Source organism: Gavialis gangeticus, unplaced genomic scaffold (genome assembly GCF_001723915.1).
Source record: "Gavialis gangeticus isolate Ggan-Ray unplaced genomic scaffold, GavGan_comp1, whole genome shotgun sequence".
NCBI lineage: Eukaryota > Metazoa > Chordata > Crocodylia > Gavialidae > Gavialis > Gavialis gangeticus.
In genome coordinates this window covers 41,599,079-41,609,031 of record NW_017728993.1, presented here as the reverse complement: position 1 = coordinate 41,609,031, position 9,953 = coordinate 41,599,079, and the positions used below count along the sequence as shown (strand labels likewise).

General features: G+C 38.4%; 1 protein-coding gene across 1 annotated transcript in view; it reads right to left on the bottom strand.

The window, feature by feature from the left end:
• FNBP1L (formin binding protein 1 like) overlaps positions 1 to 9,953 on the bottom strand; it is a 72,442-nt gene that overhangs the window by 5,346 nt on the left and 57,143 nt on the right. Inside the window, exons 10-14 of the mRNA XM_019501630.1 lie at positions 8,039 to 8,197; positions 4,512 to 4,526; positions 1,695 to 1,804; positions 807 to 939; positions 181 to 275 (exon numbers count right to left, since the gene is read on the bottom strand). Of these exons, the coding sequence (XP_019357175.1) occupies positions 181 to 275; positions 807 to 939; positions 1,695 to 1,804; positions 4,512 to 4,526; positions 8,039 to 8,197 (512 nt within the window). The remainder of the gene's footprint in view (positions 1 to 180; positions 276 to 806; positions 940 to 1,694; positions 1,805 to 4,511; positions 4,527 to 8,038; positions 8,198 to 9,953) is intronic.

Here is a 9,953-nt window from a genome sequence, read left to right as displayed (position 1 = left end):
AAAAAAAAAAAAAAAAAATCAATTCTGCCAAGCCTAGATATACAACATATCTGGAAACTTGAGAGTTCTAAGGAGAGTCACTGCTGCGTAGAGACCATATGGTTGTAGCTATAACAATAACATCCAAAACAACCGAGAAATTCAAGATAGCTTCAACAGAAGGACAGCTGAAATAATGACCTCTCTCTTCCCTGTGTTACAAGATGGTTGATGTCACTGCTGTGCCGCCTGTCACCTCTTGCTGCTACTTTACCTTCAACTTCAGAAAGCCAAGCCTTTCAAGAAAACATAAAACAACCAGAGTCACTATTAACAGAAAATCCATTCTGAACCAGCAAATGCTCCATATCACCAAGTTTAGTTCTTCAACACACTTCAGAGAATGGAGTTTACATGCTAAAATGGATCCCTGTTGTTTGTTAAATACTGCGTATCTTCATGCAAACCCTCATTCCTGCTGTTCTGCTTGAAGATCAAGGCTATCACCTCAGTTTGGCCAATACTCTCAGTAGTTGGTTTTGAGAAAATGTCAGAAGCCCTCACTTTGAAATACTTAACACAAATAACAGAAAAAGTGTGAGATGTAGATTTATTGTAAAGTTTTACTTAGCATTTTTGACAAGCAAGTATATATTTTCTCCATTGAGCTATGGATATATGTAAAGGAGGGAAGGAAGAGCACTCTATGGAAAACTGAGTCAAGCCAACTTCTTCAAACCAAGTAAATTTCTGACCACTGTTTGTAATCACTGGGGAAAATAATGTTTCAACGCATCTTCCATGAAAGAGCTTCATAGGTGTTTAACCTCATTCTTGTGTATTTCCATTCGAAGACGGTCCATATTGCTCATGGTCTCAGCTAATTTTGGCTGCAAACTGCCTGGATCTCCCATCTGTGGGTTTTTTTCATAAACATCTTTCATTTTGATAAGTGCATCTCTGTAATAAGATACATGGACACACTGTCAATATGAGCACATCTCTCTCAGTCCCATAAACCTAAAGGGATGATTGTTCAAGCAATACTTTATTCACCTGGGCCTGGCCCATGACTAGGGCTCCGGGGTACTACAGTATTACAAGTAATAAATAACAGTACTGATTAATTAAGCAAAGCATTGGAAAGGATAACTATAAATATAAGCTCCTCCCTGCTCCAAGGCACTACCGCCCTCAGGGTAGGAAGGATGAGGAAAGCATTCCTGTCTCCTCAACTTTCACTCCTCTTAGCTCTTCTCCAAGGGCAGACACCAGCATTCTGCTTCCCCTCCCAGTGTCTTTGTGTACTCTGTGCACAGACAGTGAAAATGTTGGTTCCTCCCTACCTCCTCTTCACTATAATCTATTCTAAACCCACCTCTCTCAGCTTTTCCTATAAAAGCTAATTTCTAAAGGGTTTCTAATTACCCAGGTTTTCTAAGGGGATGCACCAAAAGCAGGCGACAGACCTGCTTTTCAAAGGTGCTGATCACCTGTAACACCACATACAGTATTCACAATGGGTAATACAAAAATTGCCATTAAAAACAGAGAAGACTTGTAACAACAAACCACGTGACCATAAAGCATAGACACTAACAGATTCAAAGGGTGGATAGACCACTTAGAGCACTTTAACTTTAAAACCCTTTTGGCTCAAATGAGAAAACTAGAAAGAAATAGGTGAAAAACTGATCTGTAAGCATCACACTTACTTCTGGTCTGTTTCTTTCTGGAGTTCTCTGTTAAGTTCATCGATTCTCTGCTGCAGCTTCTTACGTCTTTGTTCTGGGGGCAGGTGGCTGAAATCTTCCAGTGCGGGGCCCTGCAAGGATAAACACTGTTATCAAACACGCAAAGACTAAACTTCCTATAGTTATTGCTACTAACAATCCACACACAAACAGTGTTCACTGAAGTGAGGCAGCAGGATGAACCTCCTTAGCAACTATGCTATACACACAGATCTGTTGACAAACACCTAAACTAGTAAATGTGCGTTTTTACTGCCAAAATGCTAAGCACTTCCCTCCCTTGTCCCTGCCATATTGTTTTGTTCTGTCACTTCATGTCTGAATTTAAAGTGGACACGTCTGGGAAAGGGACAACCTCTAATCCAATCCATATGCTGATGCACCAAGGACAGTTTTGGACACTGTCAAAATAACAAATGAGAAAAATCTATGTATGCCAGGAGTCACACACACATAGACTGTTAGCTGACCTAGCATACACACCAACAGAAAACTGACTTAATAGCTTTTGTGAGCTGTGAGGAAGCAGAGACTATATTTCTCTGTTTTATAGTTTACACCATGCAAACTTAGTTTGCCAGTGACCAATGTGGTCAACTTGAAAAGCAACAAAACTTACAAACAAAATGTCAATTCAAAGGAAGTTTCACAATAGCAGTAATCATTTACTGACCCTCAGCAACATCAACAAACAAAAACAGTTTTATGTGCAGTTATTAAACTACCTAAATTGCCTTCATTTCGGTGGATTACACCCCATCACCAGTATTCCCAGGATAACTTACTGTATGCTCCTGTTAAAATGATATTTAACTGTGGCAAATTCTTTTGTACATACACCCAGACCTACAACCCAGTAGTGTCAGACTCAGGTCAAGAGGAATGCTGCCTCTGCCTTTAATGACAGCTGGGCTGGGTTCATTAATAATTTATAATCCATAAATATTTAAACAGAGAAGCCAAACCACAATTCTTCCAGCCATTACAAAAAGAGCAGAGTTCATAAGCTAAGAACAGGAAGCATTAACTACTGTATCAAACCATAATTCCAGCTACAACTAAAAACCAGAAAAACACTGAGTATATGGTTTGCTATCTCCCTGGTCTGTCTGTTTCTACTATCAAAAGAAAAACAACACAAGTATGATATTCATCCCAAATCATATACTATTTCCCTTTAATAAATTGGTCTGTAACACCATAGGCTATCTTTAAGAAGAAATGTCACCAACTCCTGTACGTGAACAATAATTTTTAACACATGTATGTCTAAGTCCTTCATTAGGTCCTGCTTTATTTATTGTAAATGTAAGCTAAAATTTTACCAGGAACGAAATGAAGTTTATACAATATATAGATGGCACTAGTAACATCAAAACCGTTTAATCAGACTGCACTAAATGAAACCTACTGAAGCATTTCAAGTCATTTTTCTGTTTTAATTAACAGTAGGAAGTTCTGGAAGAAGAGCAATTTGTTGCTTGCCCATTAATAGTGAAATTTTGCATAAAACTAACTTCAAGCACTCAAGTCATGTTAGCTTTAAGTTACTATGTAAGTTAAAAAAATATCCACCATGGACCCAATCCTGCAGAGGGGACAGTGACCTTATCACAGCTTAATACAGGATGAGTAGGCCTATCAATTAATTATGTGGGTGCACATGAATACCCTTGTAAAGGGGTTTCTGCCAAAAGCTCACACCTTAGTGACAGATACATGTCTCCATACAGAAGGAGTAGGAATGCATGCTTTTGGGGGAAAAGATCAGGTTCATGTTTTAGAGTTCATAATACTAATTACTAAAAATGTTACACTGAAGGCCCTAGTTATTTAGACAATAGTTTTAAGCATAGAAAAAGGAACAGCCATTAAAGGGTGACCTGCAAGGAGGAAAATTTAATAAGGACAGCACATCTTCTAACCATGTGAGGATTCTGAGTTAAATGAGCACTGACTCACAAAAACCAACCCCATGTTTTAAACTGTTTGTCTAAAAAAAATTACTTTTCCTCTAACTGCTTATTTGCAGCTCCTTGGTGTTTGTGATATCACAAAAAAGTTTTTTCAAGTCATCCAAGAAAAGCAGGGAAATCAAAAACCACTGTCTCTAGCATAGAATATGCACAACCATTAGCACTTTTTTTGCAGAAAAAATCCTTTCAGGCTTTTTTTTTTTTTTTTTTTTAATATAATAAGAAATGAAAAAAGGATGAATACATTGAAGTTACCACTGCCTCTCCTTACAAATTAACTTTGGTGGTACCCTCTAGTAAAATCAGAACAGCAGAGCCCTCTTACTAAATACACAGTAATAGGCATGCTCTGGAATTTTCAGTCACTGCAACAGCTGTGCACTGCATCTGGAATACAGTATTTCCCTTGCAACTGCTATAAAAATTCTGTAAGACCAATTTTCCTTTCTATTCGTGTTTCTTCTTTATAAAACTTACATATTCCTTTCACGTAAGTAATTTACATAGTTAAGAGCTTTGCTATCAATCCATGATAAATCATTAAATATATTTTCATTATTACCAACTCATAAAATTTTTTAACCTTAACTCCAAAATCAGTTAATTACAGCTAGATCACATATCTAATTAGTTCACATAGAGCATGGATGATCCCAAAAAAAAATCATGTATACAAGGTGAAAAATCTGCAAATGTTTTCAGCACCTGACTCAAAGCAATTATGATATGGAAACAATTTCAAGAGGTTACTTTCATGCTATTTTAGCAGAAGTACAGCAGACAGATCAGCACACAGGCTTACCATCTTCACCGACCACTGAACAGTTCAATTGAAAACAGAAAGAAATGGGAAATTATTCTCATGCAACCATCATTTAGTCAGACGAAGGTTTATTCCTAAAATATAGCTTTCAAATTAAAAAAATTTAAATAGTTTCACTAATTCAAAACTAAGATTCATTTTACTAGCAACACAATTTTTAGCAAAATACAATTGTGTGAAGTGAGCTTCACAGAGAAAGTTACTGGCAAATAAAGTTTGCACTAAATGCTAATGGTTAATTTATCTTGTGGAATTACCAGGCATGGCTACATTTAACAACTTCTCAATTGTAGTATTTCCAGCAATACGCAAATATATTTCTACATTACAAGAAAAGCAAAACATACAGCAAACACTGTACAAAGCAGCAGAAATTGATGAAGATGAAAGGCTTGCCCACTATATATAAAGACATTTGGTAATTCTGGCTAGTTAACGCTGCCATCCTTTTTAAGAGTGTTACTGTCCCAACATACAAAATGGAGAGGCTTCCTGTTGATGGCACCAAATCTTTTTTCAATAGCTTCAAGCTTAATAGTTTCATTTTATTTTTCTTGATGGTCCAGCAGGCCCCTTCCAGCCCTACGTTCCTAGCTGTACACTTGATTATTGCTGCCCTATTCAAAATAAGTAGCTGAACTGATAGAGTGAACAAAACTTTGCTTTCAGAGAAAACAAATGCAGCATGCCAGGTTGGACTACTGCACTGGGATGGCAGGGCTCTAGCAAGGTGCAGCATCCCCGGGACCTGTGACACTCAAGGTGAACCTACCAAACTTGTGGGAACCTTTCCAGCAGAGCACTGTATGATTGTTCAGTAGTTCATATATTCACCACATTAGCTGTAACCAGAATCCTTCATGTACCACTACGGACCAGTGACGCATGAAAGAGTAGAGGTATTGCTTTGTCTGACTCTCTAGTAAGGAGAAGGGAACCTTTTAAACAGGCACCTTCAAATGACACCCTAGCTCCACAATAAAGTCTAAGTATGCTGCGAGGATGGAAACGGAACTATAATCTCTAGAGGCAGTCTGCCCAGATGTGGGCTAAGGAACACTGGCAATGAAACGTGGGTGTAGCTTATACTTCTGCTGCTTCTGATAAGACTTACTCTGAACCTGAGATTTCAGTTCTGATTAATCTGAAGCTGGCACCCCTCTCAAGCACTAAATTCACTGAACATTTCAAAACTGGAACAACAATATAATTTACTAATTAACATAACACTGATGTAGCACTAACCATTAGCTGAAGAGTCTGGTTTGTACCATTGCTTTCCCTTTGTTTATAATAGATAATGAGATTTGCATTCTTTCTTTTCCTTAATACAAACACAGAGGTACTCAAGCAGTTATGCACAATTTTGTATGGGAAGTGGTAAAAGTGAACAGTGGTTTTTGTTTTCTATGCACACTTGCTGATGGGGAGTCTTGATGCATGAAGCATAGACCCTAATGAGAACAGTTAACTGTTTTATGTTGTTGTTCAAATGTTTCTTGAGTAAAACCTTGTGCAGGGCAGGTCAGCAAAATATGTAACGTGTTCAGCTCCTGGACCTTTTATATGCCAATTTACAGAAGAATTTCAATTAAAAATGAGAGAAATTAAGATGCAAATTGATAGCAGAGGGTGTTAAAACCATTCAGAAAATGTTTTGTTTGCTACAAACAGTAGAAACCACTGTATTGTGATAACAGTGACATTATACAATATTTTTTTAAAATTTAACTTTCAATCAGAATATGTAAAAATATTAAACTGCTACATGATATAGGCAATCCAATAAAGGCTGTTAAATTGTTTAGCTTGCAGCAGAATGTATCTGTTTCCTCAGTACGTGATAATATTACATAATACATGATTAACGTTCCTGCATGATATAGCAATATTTGTAAATGTATGCTCAGTTATTTTATTTGTACTAGCTACTCTGCAGCTTTACAAAAGATAGACTAATATTTGATATTGCAGGGCACTGAGCTTAATGATTCTTGTTATTTTTATAGGAATGCCACATTACATTGCATTCACTAACTCTTCTGTTTTACTTTTGATCAACCAGTTATAAACTACAAAATAGCAGGTAAGCAGACATCTCTTCAGAACACACTAATGCAGCTGCCACCAAACTGCTTTCAATAAGAGACTGTAGTTGGGTAAAACTGCAACCAGGTCTTGCTTCTTGAATTAGTAGCTGGCATGATCAGTAATTAGGAAAAAAGGGAAATGATAGAGACTGGTGTTATTTCACCATCCACTCCAAATGGTCCTTACACCCTTCTGGCCAGAAAAAAATAAGATAAATTGACAGGAAAGGAAAGGAGAAACCATTCTTCCATAAAGAATTTAGATGACTATAGAGATCCTATGCAACCTGGGATGTAGGTACCAAGAGAAGGCCTATGGATAGCTATAGGCTTGATCTCGGCTGGCACTAGTTGGAGTAAGTTAAAGTAAATTTAAAATAAACTAAAATGTAACTAACAATAAGAGTCAGAGCTCCTTTAATCATTAACCTGAATACCAAGTGACATGCTGGACTCTGATCTCTGCTCTAGATCAATATAATCAAGCCATGGCTGATATATAGCATGAAACAGAAGGCTTATCTTTTCTTTAATACCATAAAAATTGGGAACTAAATCTATCCATATGTATCTAATTTTCTGATTATGTGGATCAATAAATGCTATAAATCTTACATAAATGAGGCAGACTGTTTCACTAACATAATGGGATCATGCTGGTTCATTTATCACTAGTACTACATATGTTGCTAGGAAACCACTCAACTTTTCAATTTTATTGTCCTCAGAACAGATCCCATTTGCAGAATATGCCATTATAAATTAGAAAATGCATTTCCCTGATAGAAACCAAGAAAATGGCATTCAGTATTAATTAAAATTGATGGAAGGTATTTTTTTAATTGAAAAACAAAAGCAATTTAACTACTAAGAGTAATACACTGCATTAAAAGATTATAATGCATTATAAAAAATGAATGATGCTTTAACATCTGTAAATACTGCACACTACAGCATATCAACTATAGAGAGATGGATACTTCCCCCTTATTTCAGTTTCTGAGAATCAGTCTCTACTATTTGAATTATAATTAGCAAAAAAGACATTTCTCAGTTTCTTTTTTGGGTGCCTGTACAGCCAATGATATATCATTTTAAAAAAACATTACATAATGGTAGTAAGACAGTTGTGAATGTGAACAACAACAAAATAAAAGGTATCAAACACATACCCAGCACCCTCCTTATAACACCCTTCTTTTAGAGCCAACCATTTTGCATGTTATAAAGAAGAGTTTTTGAAATGAGAGTAACTTCTACACAGAAGGAAGCAAAATAGCCTGAAAGTGATCTTTTATCAGAGTGTATTTAATATAGTATGAGCCTTATAATGAGGGTGGAGAGTATTAGAAAAGCCACATCACAAACACGTTGCTCATAGCCCATCATGCATTTTCAACTCATTATCAAACTTACCCCTCTTTTGAGGCTTCTGAAAGAAGGAATTCTGGGCTTCCCTGTTTTTATGTCACTCATGCAATAATGCACTGGTTCAATGGAGAATATGGGATACTGGGACCCATTAGGAGTACTGGATGTGTATAAACTAGTAGGGGTTAGGGGTGGGGACTGTGGCTAATATGGAAATAAAGAAAGCAATAAATAAGCCAAATGTTCAAAGTGATTTTAAAATGAAAATTCTGTCTTTCAATAACAAAATTTCCATCCAATACAGAAACAGTTCACAATACGATTTTTTAAAAGATTTACCCCAAGAACTGCATCAACCTTAAAATGATCCTGTTGTGAATTAGTCTTACAAGTTAAAAGCTGGTGGGTACAAAAAAACTTCTGACTCAATTTCCAAGTTTCTGAGATTGTCTGGTTCCTGAATATTTCCCAGCTGCAACATCAGTGCCCCCCCATGACTTGTTACTGTCAAGCCAGACTCCTAGTCATTCTCCCCCACTCTTTCCTCTCTGCAAGTTTTTAACGCCATCTGTGGTAGGCTACATTTATAACTGACATTGGTTGTGCACAGAAGGTCATTTCTACCATGGAAATTTCTCAGAAATTTGCACCAGAGAAATCCTTCCAGAAGAGGGAGTAGTAGAGGTGTTCAGACTGCAGACAGCCTCTCTCTCCCGCTCTCCACACCTTCCTGAGACTGGGGTGATTCAAATCTGGAGATGACAATGCATGCTCCACTCAGTCCCATGGGGGAGTGGAACAGCAGGAAAAGACCTACATGCCTACCCCAGACTGGTCTCTGGGGAACACGGTGGGGGAACAGCCTCCTCCAGCCTGCTTGGGAGCACTGAGGCAAAGCCCCCTGCCCCTACACCAAGCACGGCAGTGCCCAACTTGGGGAAGGGGCACCAGTCTGAGCAGGGAAGGGAGTAGCAAGGCACAGCCCCCAGCCCCATACTGAAGCCAGGCTTCCCTGGCTTGGGAAAGGAACTGGGGACTGTGCCTTACTGCTCACTTCCCTTCCCAAGTCAGCTTCCCCTTGCCCCTTTCCCTCCTCCTTCCCCACTGGCCAGTTTCCCCTCTCGCCCTCCTGCCACTCAGCTGGGCAGAGATTTAAAACCCATTGCAGCTGGGAACTGGGCTCAGGTTGGTTTTCCCCAGCCTGGTTTCCCCACCCCACATTGCTCAGCTGAGTGCTAAGGGGAAGTGGGGAAGGGTGGGGTGAAGGGGAAGCCAGTGCCTGGGAGCTGAGCAGGGGGAGCAGTGGGACAAAGCCCTCTGCTTGCACCTCACACTGAGAACTGGGGTTTGAGAAGCAGGCAGGGGCTGCACTGCTCCCTGACACTCAGTTTCTGATGTCTAGCAGCCAAATAGAGGAAACAGTTTGGCAAAATTTCTCACACCGGAGACTCCAGGTATGAGAAGCCGGGGGAGCAGCTGGCAATTTTCCTAGTAGAAACTGAACATCTGTATATAGCCATTGTGATGCACCTGAACAAGCCGGTTTGCAATGTTCTTTTGTTTGTAGCTCAGCTGTGAGGAACCACTGCCACAGATGCAGGTAGGTGCATATTACAACTACTTAGTTTCTTTTTTATTTCATTTTTTGTTTGGCGGGTTGTTTTGTTTATGTTTACCTTTTGTTTTGTCTCATCTTCCCTGGCTTCTCTCTCAAGCTGCTCCTCCCTTATCTGTTATACCTTTTCTCCATCCTTTATAGTTCTCCCCCTTTCAAGACTGCCTGTTTCTTTTGAATTTCTTTTCAAAAACAGGTCAAAAGTGTATCTTGAAATACAAGTGAAGATCAACCATAATCACTGCTACAAGTCACAAAGACTACCTTTAATATCCAGTTACAATTTGTCAATCCAAATTTTTTTCTGATTTAAAAAGTATACTGCTTTTATTATAATATTCTTTT